The 18,694-nt window shown below is 34.8% G+C and overlaps 1 protein-coding gene across 5 annotated transcripts in view; it reads left to right on the top strand.

Moving 5' to 3' along the window:
• Positions 1-343: 343 nt before the first annotated feature.
• LOC107002605 (probable magnesium transporter NIPA3) overlaps positions 344-18,694 on the top strand; it is a 26,206-nt gene continuing 7,855 nt past the window's right edge. For 2 of the 5 annotated variants that reach the window (XM_027912425.1, XM_015200688.2), the window contains exons 1-6: positions 345-880; positions 2,206-2,262; positions 12,219-12,309; positions 12,385-12,545; positions 12,638-12,765; positions 12,907-13,044. In XM_027912425.1, the coding sequence (XP_027768226.1) occupies positions 724-880; positions 2,206-2,262; positions 12,219-12,309; positions 12,385-12,545; positions 12,638-12,765; positions 12,907-13,044 (732 nt within the window). In that variant the 5' untranslated portion in view covers positions 345-723. Of the gene's footprint in view, positions 881-2,205; positions 2,263-12,218; positions 12,310-12,384; positions 12,546-12,637; positions 12,766-12,906; positions 13,045-18,694 lie in introns of all 5 variants that reach the window. The other 3 variants (XM_015200687.2, XM_015200686.2, XM_027912426.1) reach the window with 2 other exon arrangements.

Raw genomic sequence — 18,694 nt, 5'->3', positions numbered from 1 at the left:
AATAAATATAAAAAAATATAATTTTTTAAAAAAAGTGGGTTGGCCCGTCAAGCCTGTAACTCACGTACTTGTTGGTTGGACCGACCATTTTCTGGCCGATGCCGAAATAGGCTAGCCCGGTCTGAACCGTAAAATGTCAAAGCCTGTATAAATTAACCCGAATGAAATAAGCTAGCCCATATTGACAACTCTAATTTTAAAAAAAATAAGTTAATTTGAAAAATATTTTCTAAAACTTTTATCCCAATTTAACATGAGAAAATTGAAAAACACACAAAAGTGGACTAAATTTCTTGCGTATAACAAAAGATGTTTGGAAAGAAAAGGAAGAAGCTGAGTCATGGGAGAGTCATAATTTTGGTAAAACCATTTTCTTCCATATCCCACTTTTGTCATAATTTTGGTAAAACCATTTTCTTCCATATCCCACTTTTCTCACTTTCTTCTCCTACCACACCCCGATCTATCAACCCAAAGAGAATAAACTCCCTTCACGCCTACTGCCAATTCCCTTCCTTTCCCTCTTCCGCAGATCTCTAAACCCACCAATTCTTGTATCAATTTCTCACTTACCTGTTTGCATTTTATGCTCCCCGGTATCTATGTAGAAGCAGCTTTTAGTTGCGACCAAACATTTTTTTTTCCAGGTGTATGTCAAAGGTAGTGTATATATGAAAGAGTGACGATTAGGGTTTTGGATTTTTCTTGTGGTTTGTTGATGGTATGGATACGCAAAGCTGGAAAGATGTGTACAAGGGCATGTCATCTGACAATATCAAAGGATTGGTTCTCGCTTTGTCCTCGAGTTTATTCATTGGTGCTAGCTTTATTATTAAGAAAAAAGGGTTAAAGAAAGCTGGTGCTTCCGGTGTCAGAGCTGGTACAAGTCTTTTTAATCTTAAGTTAATATTAAATATTCTTGTACTTGTAACTGTATTTTTATTTTGTGTGTCTTTGTGAATTTCTTTGCGACTTTTGCTGCTTAGGCTATGAGGTGAGATTCATTTTTATGGTGAAAACTAGCTGCTTGTGAATATTTATGGCTAAACAGGTGCATACATGAGTTTTGAAATGAACATCATAAGCTTTTATCGGTTACGAGTTCAACTGGTGAACTTCTGAATGTGACAAGTGGCCTCATTTACACAGTACCGATATGGTTATCGACTGAAAGTTAGAAAGTGAACCAAAGCTTTTTTTCTTCATTATTTGACCTCTCCACTGTAGACACGATCAGCTTAAGGGTATAGACTGCATGTTGCTCAGTTCCTTGATGCAGTTTCCAAACTGAACTTTAATTGCAATAAAGATGTGCCCAAAGTCTTATGGGATTGTAGCATAATAGTAGCAGTCAATATTGTTATATCAGTTAAGTAGTAGGAAGAGTTGTCAGGTAAAGGAAAAATAAGGTGCTATATAAGCGTGTATATTATTCTGGAATTTGTCTCATGGGAATTGAAAATCAACTAGAATTCTTATCTAGATTTAATTAGAGGTGTTTAGTCCAGTACCGGTTTCCCCCTTAGTCTACAAGAAGCCTGCTATGAGCTATCTCATCTTTGTAGCTAGTGTTACGGTCTAAATTACAGAGTGCTGAGGATTTTCTTAATATTAACCGTTCCAACTGGAATGTGGAGATGATGTTGAACTCTTCAGATAGCTGCTCCTACTCTTGCTGTTACTTGGCCATGATCCTCATCTTATTGTCCTTCCGATGCTATATGGACTTGGTTGAATCCAGTGAATATGAAATATTAGAATAATCATTGCTGTTTTAAGTGGTATTTGGGATTGAAATGGGCATCCTGTGGTAGATTGGTGAATGTAATGTAGCCTCAAATGTTCAACCAACAAATCCATCTGTAATCATTGCTAACCCTGTTTGCATTTGTTGTTTCTTAGTACTAGAGTTGCTTGGTTTCAATTTTTGTTTTTTGCCTAAAACATTTGTTTGGAAGATTGTTCGTTACTTAGAACAACTATCATCCACTTAAGGGCAGCAGGCCTAATGCTTAATCTTGGAACTTATATTAGGAAATTTAATGTGTGATATTTGGTCTTTCATGTACATTCACATTAGCTTTTTAGGACTTCTATACTTACCAAGTGCCCTTTCAATCCCTCTCACGGTTTATAGTGCTGTTCTTTCAAAACACCATTTGGTGATACATTGTTTGTGTGACTTGACATAATTTATTTTTACAGGTGTTGGAGGATACTCATACCTGTATGAGACACTTTGGTGGGTGGGCATGATAACAAGTGAGTTATATACTCCAATGCATTTAATGGATTAACTTCTTATCCCCTGTATAATTACAGAAATGGGAACACCCCCTTTTGCTTCTATACATTAAGTTGCATATTTACCACCGTACATGCTCTTTGAAAAAGAACAATTTCGTGCTTTATTTGATTAAGATTTAACTTTTCTATTGCCCCATTAGATCATCTGCTTGTTCTTATAATATGCATGATGTGATTAAGCCTCTTTCCTTTACTTTCCTTTCCTTTCCTTTTTTTTCTTTTTGGAGAAACTGGTACTGTTAATTAATCCTCTGCCTTGCCTTAGAAATTAATAAGGATCTTCTGGTTCATCTTCTTCTTTACCGAAATAAATAATCAAAATAAAAATACTTCCTTGGCACAAAGTTTAAGAATTAAAGGAAGACTTTTGAAACTTGTGGTCTTAAACATGCCATAAAATTTCTGTGGCTTTAAGACTTCTAACGACTGAACTTATGGTTTAAATATGCCATAGCATTTGTGTAACTATAAAAGTTTCTCACTAAGGGTGATTAGAAGTTAAAAGTTACTAAACAATTGGAGGTTTTAAAATCAAATTTTCCCCATACATAAAAATGTATCTCCTTTTTTCGTGGACAGACCAATAAGGAAATCATGTCATATACATTGGTAGGAAGGAGGGAGTAGCAATATAAAGTAAGAACTAATTTGTTGAACATTGAATCCAGCATCAGGGCCAACTATTAAGTCTTTTTCTCTGAATGGCACACTGCTATGTAATTCTGAAACTGCATCTTGTTTTATATATTCAATCTCTGAGTTATCTGGTATTCATACAACGAAAGTTTAGTTTAGGTAAGAACAACTTCATGAAAATATTATTTGCCCCAAACTAGTAAGTCCACTAAGTGGGTGTTTGGATTGACTTACTTTTAGTGACTTTGGCTTTAAACTTAGTTCTGGAAGTGTTTGGATAAACACAAAAAGTGTTTTTAAGCAATTTTTAAAAGCTAAAATAGTAAATAGAAAGCCAAAAGTCATAAGTTGGGGGTTACCAACTTATGACCTGTGACTTTTAACTTATAATTCACTTAAAAAGAGCAAATTCAAACACCCCTAACTAGCTGATCTGTCTAACAAGATCCTACTAGACTACAAGGGGCGGGTGTAGCACTAGAATCGTAGAATGATAAAATTCTAGTAGAGATTGAATTATGGTAACAAAAGTCTTCCTACTAGGAGGTTGCTAGCCTAGCTCACAAAGGCACTCCTGCTAACTAATTGCCCGGCTTAGCGTAAACTCATAAAACATATGTTCTACAATAGAATAATTCTACTAAAAATATTTAGCACACTATACTCGAGCAATGAAGCAAGGACCTTCACCCGTCATCCCATGTCTTGGTCTCTTGGAGGGGAAGAAACATGAGATAATTTAGCTACAAGAAATTTTTATCACTCCATAATTTTTACAAATGATAGAAGGTAGAAACAAAAGATGTCTTCCAACTAATACAAAGTCTCCTTTGTATAGGAGATGGAAAGCTACTAACAGTCCTACCACCTACACTTGATAAATTTCCATAAAAACAAGTGGAATAAAAATAACATGACAAGTTAGTATCCTTTTGAAAAGATAATATTTACATAATCCATTTTGGTTGCTCTTTCATGACCAAAAAGTCTTGTTGTTTGACGTTTATATCCTTTTTGAAAAGACATATAGAGTTAACTAGGTGAGCAAATTGTCCTTGTATACTATCCAACAGTGAGGATTGTTTCACCTTGTGCAATCCTCCATGTAGCGGATAAAAGTACTGCCCAAGTGCTCTGTTGCTCTCTAATGTCTGACTGCTATGTTGCTCAAATATTAAGAGTAAGATTAAGCTAGAAATGGGAAGATAGAGGGTAAAAAAAACTTATACCATTTGTTGAACACTTCATATATGTGTGAATTAGATACTGAGATGACATAGAGGAGAATTACTTTATTATGATGCTGCTCACCCGTCTCTAAATTGTACACTCATGCATCTCATATAATCGATGAAGTGTTAATCTGGTCTTTGATCTAATCCAATTTTCTGTGCTTTTGAACTTAGAATAGATCTTAGTCGTACTGTATGTTTCCTCATCTCTATCGCTAACAAATAACATTAAATGAGACCATCTTGCAAGCCCTTCGAATAATATAGATTTATGGGGATAACACAAACAAAAAAAAACTATTAGATTCCGTTGTACTACTCAAGTGCCATCAATTATGAGTTTCCTTTGCTAATTCCTTGTTGGAGATACAATAACAACCATGTAATACATTTAGATTTTGAAGCATTCTATAGTATGCACTTGTTGTATAAACTTGATCGAGTATCGCTTAAACAATGCCAATCAGAAATTACAATAATAGGTATTTTAGTTTTTGAGAGAATGAGTATGTATGCTCCAATTATCGATAAAAAAGTATGTATGCACCAATTTATTTTGATGTCTAATGCACATGCTATAGGCATCAATAATTTTTTTGGCTTCATGAAGAATACACTAAACTATAACCAATTCAGTAAATTTTTCTGATTTCCTTATATTGACTATGTTACTATTAAGAAGTCCCACTTCGGTAGGGGGATGAGAAATTGGTCTCCTTATATGGACTTGGATAAACCACCCCTCACGAGCTAGCTTTTGGGGTTGAGTTAGACCCAGGTTGTCATATCTTTACATGGTACCATTACACTATACTTTCTTATCTACCCACATACCCTCTTAACAAACACAAAATGAAAAAAAGCTAAGACTTGAATATCAAATCTCTTATGTGCAAAAATGAAGATCGCTTGTATAAAGCCATACAACTCAAATAAATTTATTTATTGGTGTAGTAGTAATACAAATATAAAAAAGGAAGTACATGTACTTTCTTAAAAAGGGAAAAAAGAGTTGTTCAAACTCTGCAGATAAAATTAATGTTAGTAAGGAAGCTTATACCACATAAAACTTATAGTATCCTAAATTATCATTTAAAATGGTAAAAAGTAATTATTTCCAATTTAGCCATGGGTGAGTCCTTTAGATAGACTAAGTATTCAAATTTAGTCCTAAATTATCAAATTGATTCATATATATCGTCTATAACAATTGGAGCAATTAAAAGGTCCAAAGCTACACCTTCATTTCTTCCAATATATCAACCAAATCACACTCGTCATTTGTCCACGGTAGAAAATTATTAGTAGAATAAGTATATTTGAGACAAAATAATTGTGGATTTTTGATAACTCGATTGATTAACATAAAGTATTAAATATAAGACAAATTAGAGACATCAAATACATTGAACTTTTTTCCTTTTAACTAAAAGACACATATTCATTAAAATGTCTTCTTGATGACAAGTGAAAGCCGTAGGTGCTACTCTTTGGGTGCGCATAGGGTAAAACCCCCACATCTATGCAATAGCTCGCAAACCACATGGGAGAGGTAACCAGCACTAGGCAAGCCTGTGCGACGAGCTCGACCCAGAGGGCGAACCCCGTTTTTTCGCTGGCTAGGGGTTTCGAACTTGAGACCTCCAACATGGAAGTCCCATTGAGACCTTCAACATGGAAGTCCCAAGTCCAAACCACTAGGCCACCCCGAAGGGTCATATATTCATTAAAATGTTTCCTAGATAACTTAAATATTAACTTTGTTCAATGCATCTATCATGGTCTGTCATATTGAAAGTTATAAATGGATAGATTTAAAATTTAAAAATCTAATTAGGATAGCCAGTGTAAGTGGTAGGAAGAGAAATAATCAATACATAAAAATTTTAATCGAAAATGAAGAGGCGAACCTTAGAAGTGTGATCTACTTTAGGACGTCAATGAAATATTATCTGGCATTTGCAACTAATTGTATATGATAATCAAAATCAGAATCAAATTTTAACAATAAGAGTAATAAAAATAGAATATAGAGATCTAGAAATCTTTGCTTTCTTCTCCAATATGTCATTATGCAGTACATTAACAAATGATAACCATATAGATCGGAAAAACAATCGTCTTTAGATGCGACATCTCTTTTGACAAAGAAGTTACCTTTCTTCATTTTTTGTAAGAAACTACATAAAATATATTACGAATGACCATGCCCAATTTCCTTGTGACTTTGTTCCTGACCCTCAATTTTGTAAGTTATAATCTTCATTCCCAGATCTTGAAATCATTTGCGTGGATTTATGGTTTGTTCTAAATTCACGTGGTCTTTGACAATGCCAAAAATGTATAACATTGTTTGACATCAGTGGTAAATTTTTTTCTGATCGTTGGCGCTACTTTTTTTTGGTACAAATGTTTTGTGCCAAACATTTACTACTAGAATGTCCCCACATATATACAAAGCCCTCATTCTAGAATATTCTACACAACTAGAATGTTCTAAGGACTTCCCATGTAAATCCATGGAATTCTAAGGTCTTTCAAATCAATTCTCCACATCTCTAGAACCTTCTACTATGAACTAGCCTTCATGTAAGCCTTCTACATTGACAATTTTATGCGACATCGTGCCTATGTGGCATGATGGCATGGAGGGTCATCACAATAAACTCCAAATTCTCATGCCATATCATCGAACCTCACATGGGTCTCTCGTGCCCCAGTTTAAACGTACACACAAGTCTAAAATCATCATAGAAACCTATTAAAATCTCCGAATAAAAAATCCAAGTGTATTTCTCATAATGTTGACTTTGGTCAACTGCTATGTTGCTTGGACCCTCCAAAAATATTGCTCCCGTGTCGTATTCTTCAGAAGTGCACTACCTTTGGTCTTTGGAGGACCCGACACGTAACCGTCGATGTTTTTTAAGAGTCCGAGCAACGTAGGTCAACTCTAAGAACTTCAAGTCACTAGTTTAGGTTCAAGTGTTCCAAAACGCTTCCGATCCCCATAAGACCCGTGTTACTCATACCTATGGGTGGCAGCGGGTTCCGAATCGGGACTGCCGAACTGGTAGTTACCGGAACCAGCACAGAACCGGGATCCACCAGCTGGAACCGTATCAGAATCAGGACGGACCGGTATCGGTAGTTTCGGGATTTTTTCCCTGCTCCCGTCCCGGTCTGCCAGGGAACCGGTACGAAACTGGACCGGATTCCGGGACTGGCCGGGTATAATTTTTTTTAATTTTTTTTTAAAAATAAATTATTAAAATCAAATAAAATTTTTTTTTTTTTTTTTTTAAAGTTAACAAATTACACTTCTCAAACTTTTAAAGTTAATTGTTTATACTTTATAAACATCAAAAGTTTGAAAGTTCGTACAACTTTAAATTTTAAAGACTTAAAGTTTAAAGTTTGAATGTTTGATAGTTTAAAGTTTGAATATAATTTATATTGTATTAATTTAAAATTTATATTTTTAGTTTAAAATTTCAAAGTTTAAAATTTTGAAAATTTAAAATTCAAACTTTTGAAGTTTGAAAATTTAAAATTCAAACTTTTGAAGTTTGAGAATTTAAAATTCAAACTTTTGAAGTTTGAAAATTTAAAATTCAAAGCTTGAGGTTATAAAAGTTTAAATTTCAAACTTTAAAAACTATAAAAGTTTAAATGATAATAATAAAAATTAAATTTAATACAATAATTAAAAAAAAAATTAAGGCGAATAGCCTAAACTTTTATTAATATTAATTTGATAATACAATTTGATCTACAAAAATATTAGTAGAGTATTAAAAGATATAATCTACACAGCACCTTCCTATAGTAGAGTATTAAAAGATATAATCTACACAGCCACCTCCTAGGAAGGGTTCTGTTTGAATTAGATCTCGAATTATCATCCTCATACTAATAGACAATTAAACATTTAAATTTAATAGTCGGCGCTACGTTAGAGATCCTTTCTTAAATCATTTAACATTTCTATAGTAACATGATCGGGAATTGTTGAATAGATAAATCTTCCATTGCTTCAATCCCGTCGTCACTATAATCTTGCATTATTTCATCAACGTCACTTTGAAATTTGGTCGGTAGTGGTTCACGACCCAAATTTCTTCTCTCGGCATTAATCCAATCTCTGAATAATACCGATATCTCCAAGCTATCTGTTGCTAGCTAATGCATATGCTCTCCAATTTGAAACCTTGCTGCACTAAAAATGCCTTTCGAAGCTACTGAAGACACTTGAATAGCTAATACATCTCGAGCCATCGGTTGAAGTTTTGGAAATCCTTTGCCGCGATTTCTCCACCATGCTAGAACATCGTCAGTAGGTTCTGTATTTTGATTAACATATGCATCAAAATAATTTTTATTATTGTGAGAAAGTTCAAGATAAAAATCTAAATAATCATCAATATTATCTTCATTAAGTCTACTCCTAGAACTTTCAGGTTCTTGATCACTTGATAAATTTATATTAGAATTATACAAGTCATACAATTTTCTAGCTTCAAATTTTATGTTATCTTTAACTTCTTGACAACTAGGAATTTCATTTTTTTCACTATCAATATCCAAGTTAAAATATATTTTATCAACCATCTTAGATGCACCTACATCTTTGTAATTAGGGTTTAACAAACAAGCGGTTGAATAAATTTGAGGAATAGGAATATAATATTTTTAAAATTTTTCAGTCAATTTCTTAATAGTTTCTTGAAATCTTGGTTTATTTTTAATTTTATAAAATTTACAAGAAATCATACAAATATCAGGTAAACAGTGCAAATTGATGGACTATAAAGTACAAATATTCTTTTGGTAGTTAAGTAAAAAAATCTTAGGAAATCTATGAGTTCATTTATGTCATGCCAATCACTATCATCGAGTCTATATGACATCTGAATTATGAGCATTCTAAACCATTTGTAAGGATTTTCTATATTCATAAGTGACTACAAACATTTCATATAAAAAATTCCATCTAGTAGACACTGTTTTTGGAATTTTTCTAGGTGGAAGATTATATTCAAAACAACGATTTTTGAAAATCTCTACGCCTAGACTTAACTTGACATTTATATATAAAATGACATGCATTTTCAACTTTCATGCAACCGTTATCATACATTTGTATACCATCTCTAACAATCAAATTAAATATGTGTGCATCACACCTAATATGATAATCATCACCATAAATAGGGCAAAGAGTAGGTTTTAACAATTCAAAAGCAACTGTATTATTTGCAGCATTATCTAAGGTGATACTACTTATTTTATCACATATTCCACATCTTTCTAAAATATCTAAAACTGTTTGAGCTATATAACAACCAGTTTTTTGCATCTGACAACATTTATAACCTAAAATTCTTTTTTGCATAATTCAGTTTTCATCAATCTAATGTGCAGTAACAATCAAATAATCATTACCGTTTATACTACGGTCCATATCAGAAGTAATAACTATTTTACAATTATTATAATAAAATAAACAAGGAAGATATTGAAAATGTTATGCTTGATAATCAAATCCTCATTAAAATTATCAAACTGTCTTTGTAAATGTTAATGATAAGGATCTAATCCAAAATTACTATCAATGCTAAAAACAATATCATTATCATGTGTACAATCCTTCGTATTCATTCTTACTATAGTAGATTTTTTATTTTTAGATCTAGAAGAACTACCGTTTTTTTGATTATCGGAGGATGTAAAGTTATACATAATTTGAACACGCTAAATTGCACTTTTTTTTTACCTTTTCCTTTTTGAACAGCATTTTTACCGGAATCCATATTCAAATATTAAACGTGAGTAGATTATATATAATACGAAAAATGTAATGTAAACAAATAATTAATCACAAAATAAATAAATAATTATTGCAATATAATTGAGATGTAAATTATAAGTTGGAACGAATGTACCGAACGTCTACTTAAAAAAGTAGATGTTTATGACCGCCGAAAATGGAAAGTTGAATTTTGAAGTTCCAAATCCAATTTTTAAAGACCAAAATCGGAATTTCAACAATTTTAAGAGATTAGAGAGTAAAGAAGTAGAGAGTAAAGAGTTGAGAGAATAGAAGATGATTTTGTGAATTTGTGATTGAAAAGAATGAAAGTTTAGGGGTATTTATAGGTAAAAAAGGGTTAAAAGTGTAATTTTTAAAACTTTGAGGTATTAAAAAAGTTGGGGGGGGGGGTAGGGGGGTGTAATTGGCTGCAAAAGGGGCAAACGGTAACAAAATTTCAAAAATAATTTTTTTTTAAATTGGACCGGACCGGAACCGGGATCTACCGGACCGGGACTAATTGGTAAAACCCGATTTCCGCCCCGTTACGTGTCCCGGATCCCGTACTTACCGGTCCCTACTGGGACTAACCGGACCGGAACCGGACCGGTAACGGACCGGGACAGACCGGACCGGATTCCGGTTCCTACCGGTTCCGCTGCCACCCGTACTCATACCGGCAAGCCATAAGTCACGAAATGAACCTACAATATGTCTCAAATTCGGATGGGTAGTCTCAAATTGGGAAAGGGTTATAGAACTCAAAACGAGTGACTGGGTCATCATAGGAAAAGAGAAGGTCATATGGAAGAAGAATCACCACATAGCAAAAGATATTTCACAAGAGCAGAAAATAGGAGACTGAAAAATAACGCTAGGTTCAAAAACAAGTATAAAGAATAGCTGTAGATTAGAGAAAACAAAAAATTTGCACAAATCATTAAACCTTCTAACCATTTTACATCACCATAATTTCCCATAAGAAAAGAACTTTTTTGTACACATTTAGCCTTCTAGACATTTTACCTCACCATAATTTACCATTAAAATCCAATTTCTTCTTTTAAGGCCACCTTCTTTTGTCTACCTGTATCATGTCAAAAAATACTACTATCCCATGCCATGCAAGTTACTATTCAAGTGTGCCTTTGTCATAAAAGAAAATTATTCCATTATCTTGCCATACAAATCTGACTATCCTATGCCATGCAAGTTACTATTCAAGGGTTCTCTTGGCCACGTAATTTACTATTCAAGGGTCCCTTTGTCATAAGACTTGTTCTCTAGTTCATGAAGAGATTCCTACACTGTCTTAGACCTTCAATTTGTTTATTACTCTGATGATAAATTATTAAATTATCCTATTCTGTGCTGCTCCATGTTTCTTCCTTTCCTAATATGAGGTGATGCGAGGGGGAGTCACAATGCTACTTTCGGAAAGAGGGCTCCTAGCAGTCAATAAGAAGGAAGACGCAGAAGGCTTGACAATTTGGCAGGGCTTATAGTGGACAAGTTGGAGAGAGGCAGTCACTAGATGAGGCATTACGGCTGCCCATTTGATCTCTTCTTAACCTTAATAAATTATGTTAATTCCTTTTCTCCCATGAACTCAAGAAACTTCTTTCTTCCCCTAAACATCATGTTAATGCCGCTTAACTTTTCTGTTGACGCTGACAAGATCTGCATGGACTTAGAATTCAACTGTTTCTATCAGAAATTAATGGTTCCATTGACATTACTTGAAGTTTGGTTGACCAAAATCTGGTACCATTTCTCTTGTATTTCTTACTAAATAGAAACAAAACATAGAATGGTAAAGTTGACATTATTTGGTGTTCCTAGTTAAAAGGAGAATTCAGTTCCGAAAGAAGATGCTGCTACTTGTTAGTACTTATTTGGAGAGTAGGTCTTTTATGCAGGATCGACATGTTTCATATGTGTACCTAGTATCTGTCAAAACTCTTGACTGTTAATTGAAGTATCTATACAAGTGTAAGACTGAAGATAAACTGTGTTTGACTGTATCTCTTGTGACATTTTGTGGACATATGATGTATACAGTCTCCATTAAAAAGTTGCTTCATATTTAAATTATTTTATCAATTCTTTCTCTTTTTCATTGTACTTGGATCTGATTATTTTGTTTTCCGGCAAGTGTGTCTAGATATGAATATTTTGCTGGGGTCTGATTCTTGAAGATAGAACTCTGACTGCTTGCTGCATTGCAACAGTGATTGTTGGAGAGGTTGCTAATTTTGCTGCTTATGCATTCGCCCCTGCTATTTTAGTTACTCCTCTTGGTGCACTCAGTATTATTATCAGGTATGCTAAAAGTTTTAACTCATTCAGAGTTCTAACTTTATGGTTTGATTATTGACGAGTTTGTGTAAACCACAGTGCTGTGCTCGCTCGTATTATTTTGAGAGAGAAGCTACACACCTTTGGAATTTTAGGTTGTGCTTTATGTGTTGTTGGGTCCATCACAATAGTGCTGCATGCTCCACAAGAACGTGAGATTCAATCTGTGAAGGAAGTGTGGGATCTTGCTACTGAACCAGGTAGTTTCTTTGTTCATATTGCTGATGGTGTTTGTTCCTTCTCCTTTTCTACCTGATCTCTCAAGCTTAACATGTTGTCAAATCTGCTGCAGCTTTTCTCCTCTACGCAGTGGCGGTGATAATAGCTGTCCTAATTCTTATATTCCACTATCTTCCCCAATATGGGCAAACACACATTATGTTTTATATAGGAGTGTGCTCACTAATGGGTTCTTTATCGGTATGTAACTGTTCCTTTCCTGCTTTGGTTCTTCCAATTAATTGCGTATTTGTATCTTTCTAAAAAAAGAATTGTGTTTTTGCGTTTGTCCTATTTCCTACATATATTTTTCTTATTGAGATTTCAGCTTTACTGTGACAGGTTATGAGTGTCAAAGCACTTGGAATTGCTTTGAAATTGACATTATCAGGAACAAATCAGCTAATATATCCACAGACTTGGGCTTTTACTTTGATTGTCATTGTGTGTGTTCTTACCCAAATGAATTACTTAAATAAGGTGTGTCCTCCTTATATCCTTATTTTCTTCCTATGTTCTTCCAACATATTTGCTATCTGCTTAATGAATTTGTGCTCTATGTTCTTCCAATTAATCTGCAGTTTGCTTAATACATTTGTGGTGGCCTGTTTCATATTAAATAGAAGAATTAACTTAAATAATCAGTTACCCGATTATTTTAATTCAGTAAAATGATTACTTTTGTGATAATAATTTAATTTCAGTATGATTTCTAATTAGACCAGATTGATACTATTGGATGGATATATTAGATATAAGACGCTTTTAAATAAAATACTACTTATTAGAACTCTTCCTGGGTGGAACTTGCCATTCAATTTCGTCAAGAACTATCATTTAAATAATTTTTTTAGTAAATAAAGTATGAGTGAATGAGTATGTCAAATAATAGAATACTGTATAGATTGATATAAAATAAATAAGATATACATGCAACCATACTAGCCACATAAGTTAGTTAGTGACCAAAGGAAAAAGAAAAAATAAATAACAAAATAACATAACACAAGACAATCTTTTATATGCGCATTGCTTCTAAGATAGTGAATGAAATTTTTTTTCCACTATGCTACAACAAATGTTACGACAAAAATAGTACATTGCATTTAAAGAAAGATTAATCAATACCTTTGTGAATGAACTATCGCAAAAAAGTTCTAAGATATGAAAACTCTAAATCTGAAAATGATTAAACATAAAAAGAGAATAAGAAAAAAAAACTTACATCTCTTATATGTCACTAAAGGGGTGCCTGTGGAACTTAGAAGTATGCTAACTATTAACCGACATTCAAATTTCTCCCAGGCATGATTCCCAACGACCTTTCTCTCTCCTACTTCCTTGGAGAGTAGAAGCCCTCCTCTCCGACAACCTTAGTCAGTGTCAACCCTTCTCTTATAAGCCACCAATAGCCACCCACTGTGGTTATAGTCCAAACACCCTTGAAATTCTAAGATGGAGGAAAATATAATTTGCTTTAATGCTAGTTTCAAATCTGTCGACATCACCAGATGGGATACTGCGAAGTGGTAGTGGTACAAATGGGTAGAAAGGAGTAGGAAGATGATATGTAGGTCATCATTGAGTAGGAAGGCAATGGAGTGACTATGTTTCTGCCTAACGGAAGCATCAAAGGACAATTAGAAGGAAAGTAGAAGATGGAAGTTGGCAGAACGCAAAGCTGAGCTCTTTTGCACGAGGAATAACAATGAGTATAGGAGATCTATAAGCATTATATCACTAAATGGAGGAGGTCGTACATGCCTAATCATCCCCGAACAAGCACTAAATGCTGGGTGGTTGGATATTGCTTTTAAGATTGACAAGTTCATTAAATGCCAGAAGAAGAAGGAAATTTCACTCTAGAAGGTGAGTCTGCCGGCTACCCTTATGCGAGAGCTCTACAACAGAGTAAATGGCAGTCAAGGAACCTATGTGATGCTGAAGTCAGTTACAAGGAAGGAAAGATTGAGATGTCTGTTAAAATACAACTATATGATAATGAGTTGCTCCGGAGATGCTTAGTTGGTTTTTGCATGGAGAGGAGACAAAGGAAAGACCAACTCTGGTTGATATTTGAAGGTGGTCATCTTCAAATTGGACAAGGCTTTTGGAGTCGATGTATATGAATTGAGCAGCGAGATGTTCTTGTTCGAATTCCCAAATAGATTCATGACAGAACAGACCAGATAAGGCCAATGGAGATGGAAGAACTACAAATTCCAATTTGATTGGTGGAAGCCAACTACAAGATGTACACTCGTAGTTTCTGAAGTTAAGGAAACCTGGATTAGGGTTGTGGGAATTCCATGACACCTTTGATCGATATTTCAAGAAATAGGCGAGGTCTATGGGGGGTTAGACTACTACGGAGAAGGAAACAAAACTCAAGAATCATATGAAGTAGGCTCAAATTCTGGTGGCAAATGATGGGAGAAGCATATTAAAGGAAGTAGTGGTGGCACATAAAGGAGTTATCTTCCACTTTCGGATCTGGGTGGAATGAAAACCTATGTTCGAATTGTCATTGGAAAAAGAAATTACCACCGCTGGAGAAGAAACGTCTTTGTACCATGAGATGGGTCTTAACCAGCAGATCTTCGGAAGTTCCTGTGATGATGTACGAGAATTCCCTCAATTTAGGGATTTTGACTGGAGTAGACATGTGGACAGCAAGCTAGCGACAATTTTTGGGAGAGCTAATTCTCACATCATATGTGATTGGCACGTGAGTCAGTCAAAGGAATTATCTGACATGGTCTATGTACACAGACCTAATGGGAAACAACCAATAAAAATGCTAAAAGGCCCAGATCTGGCTGGGCTTGTTATAACAAATAATTTCCAAGGAGAAAAAGATGGAGAAACCAAAGGCCAGAAGGTAAAACTCTTTGGAGATGACATATGAACGCGCATGTCTCTACATGCAGCAGTGCCGATTGGATAATAGAGAAATTCTTAGGCAGAGACAGTTTTGTGGATTATGGTTAACACCAATGGGGAACCCTCGACGGAAACAGGTGAGGAACAAAGATCAGCAAGAAGAGAGAAATTGCGAGCTTCTTAGAGCAGACACAAGTAGTAGTGGAATAACATCATAGTGCACGGACACAACAATTGTGAATTTGGGGGTGGAGGAAATGGACCTATAGTGATGCAACAACATCATATCACATAGGAAAATGAAAGAGACACTTCAAACTGTGTTCAACAAAATTTGATCAAACTAGGGAGAATTTTTGGGATTGATATCCAAGGGTACGAAGAGGAGGCTACTGAGCTACTAATGCAGATTGATAGTTGTAGACAAGTAAGGAGAATGGAGCTGGATGTGGAAATTAAGAAGATAAAGATCAAGGGTGCACAACAATTAAAGAATCTTGTAGCTTTTGATGTTAAATTCAAGAGTTCTGGGAAGAGGAACATGGGGAGGCTCACTAGCTCTAGTGCTTGATGAATTTCAAACTAGTGTCTTGGAATGTTATGGGGTTGAATAATAGAGATAACAGGAGATTAATAAACAATCTTATAATGGGGTGGAAGGCGTATATTATCTTCTGCAAGAGACAAAATTGGAAGGGAATGTTGTTGAGGTGGTTAAACAAGTTTGGGGAAGGAGGTGGATTAGCCATGCTGCATTGGAAGCAAATGGGAGGGGGATCATCTTATTGTGGGATGAAAAAGGGCTTGGAACGGTGGGGTGCTTGAAGTTGGCACATACTCTATCACATGCAAGTTTGAATCACAACTCCAAAATTTTAAATGTCACACAACAAATGTGTACGTACCAAACTGCTACAAAGAAAGGAGATTGGTATGTGAAGAACTGGGCTCTATGAAGGGCTTACTAGAAGGATCATGGGCCATCTGTGGGTCTTTAACGTCTCAACATTTCCCTTGAAAAAAAGAATTACATAGGAGAACAAGGGGTTATGAAGGAATTCTTTGATTTCATTGAAGACTTGGATTTAATTGATTTACAATTGGATGATGCTACATACACTTGGTTTTAAAAGGTGATCAACAAGGAATAGCATCCAGAATTGATAGATTCTTATTGTCCAAGGAGTCGGATGACAATTTCAATAACTTGAAACAAATCCCACTTCAAAGACTGAGCTGAATCATATTCCAATAGCCCTAATAGGAGGTTCTTGAGAGAGGAAAAAGAATTATCTCAAATTTGAAAATTGGTGGTTAGAGTTAGAAGGGGTTCATTGACAAAGTCACATGATGGTGGAGCTCTTTTAGCTACACAGGCAAACCAAACTACATCTTGGTATGTAAGCTAAAAGCACTTAAATTTGAACTCAAGGAATGGCAAAAGGGGGGAAATGGGAACTTGGTAATAAGAGGAAGAGATTGTTGGATCTACTGACAACTTTAGAAGCAGATATAACTCTCACCGAAGAGGAATCGACCAAAAAGGCTCAATTGCTTATTAAATATGAAGAAATGTTAAAGAAGGAAGTGATATCTTGGAGACAAAAGTCAAGAGCTCTTTGGTTAAAGGAAGGGGACAAGAATATACAGTTCTTTAACAAGATGGCTAATGGTCATAGAAGTTATAACAACATAGACCAACTCATGATTCATGGGGCAATCACTAAAGATCCACATAGAATTCAAAATGAAATTGTTGATTATTATAAAAGTTTGTATACGGAAATTAATCAGTGGAGACCTATTTGCCAAAATATGCAACTCCCAATCCTAACAGAAGAGGGCAAAATGTTATAGTAGTTTTGATGAAGAAGTTTTAAGAGCCCTAAAATTGTGTGCAGTAGATAAAGCTCCTGCCCCTGATGGGTTCACTATGGGGTTTTTCGTGAAATGTTGGGAGGTGGTAAAGCAGTCCAGGATAATTTTTAGAACTTCTATGATCAAGGAATTTTTTTTGAAGAGCTATAATGCAACATTCGTAGCACTAATCCATTTTTTTTGATAAGGAACATTCGTAGCACTAATCCATAAGAAGAAAGGAGCAAAAGAGCCAAGAGAGTTTAGGCCTATAAGCTTGATTGGCAGTATCTACAAACTGATTTCCAAAGTCTTGACTGAGATTGAAAGAAGTGGTGGACAATCTAGAAGATTCCCAACAAATGTGCTTTATAAAGGGGAGACAAATCATGGATGCTGCCCTGGTTGCTAATGAAGTTGTAGATTCAAGACTTAAGCAAAAAAAGCTTGGTATTCTTTGTAAATTGGACATTGAGAAAGCCTATGACCATGTGTGCTAGAGTTACCTTCTAAATCTTCTAGAAATGATGGGTTTTGGACAGAAATGACCGAAGAGGATAATTTATTGCATCTCAACAGTGGGGTTTTCAGTACTTGTGAATGTTCCCCAACATGTTGCTTTCTAAAGCAGAGAGGGCTTAGACAAGGTGATCCTCTGTCACCTTTTCTATTCTATTAGCAATGGAGGGACTAAACATAATGATCAAGACAACCAACCTAAGAGGATGGATCAGAGGGTTAGAAGTTGCCAAGTGACAACATGGAAGCGACACACCTTCAATATGCAGATGATACTTTTATTTTCTGTGGTGCTTGAGAAGAGCTACGGAAGTATTTAAGGGTAATTGTTGTGTTGTTTGAAGGAATATCTGGTTTGCTGATCAACTGGAGACGGAGCCTAATGTACCCTATAAATGAAGTCACCAACATAAACTGGCTAGCTACTATACTTGGTGGAGAAGTTGGCAGCCTGCCAACAGATAGAAACATGGGATAGTGTGATATAGAAGTGTGAAGAAAAGCTAGCTAGGTGGAAAACTCAATACCTTTCCGTTGGAGGAAGACTAAGGGTGTGTTTGGTACGAAGGAAAATGATTTTCATGGAAGATGTTTTCCTGGAAAACAAGTAGATATTTGACTTATTTCTCATATTTGGTTGGAGAAAATATTTTCCGAAAAAATATTTTAGTGTTCGGTTTTTGAATGAAAAATGTTTTTGAAAAATATCTTTTATTTTTTACTGGAGTAGAAAATAATTTTTGAAGTTGATTTTTATTTAAAAAACAAACTTAAAATTTTTTCCGTGGCGGTGGGGGTGGGTTCGAGGGTCGGGGTGAAAAAAATTAAAATTAAGTTGATTTTTTTTTTAAAAAAACAATATCAATTTTTA

The sequence above is a fragment of the Solanum pennellii genome, chromosome 10 (assembly GCF_001406875.1).
Source record: "Solanum pennellii chromosome 10, SPENNV200".
Lineage (NCBI taxonomy): Eukaryota > Viridiplantae > Streptophyta > Magnoliopsida > Solanales > Solanaceae > Solanum > Solanum pennellii.
The sequence above is the reverse complement of the archived record's forward strand: the minus strand, read 5'-3'. Positions and strand labels throughout refer to the sequence as shown.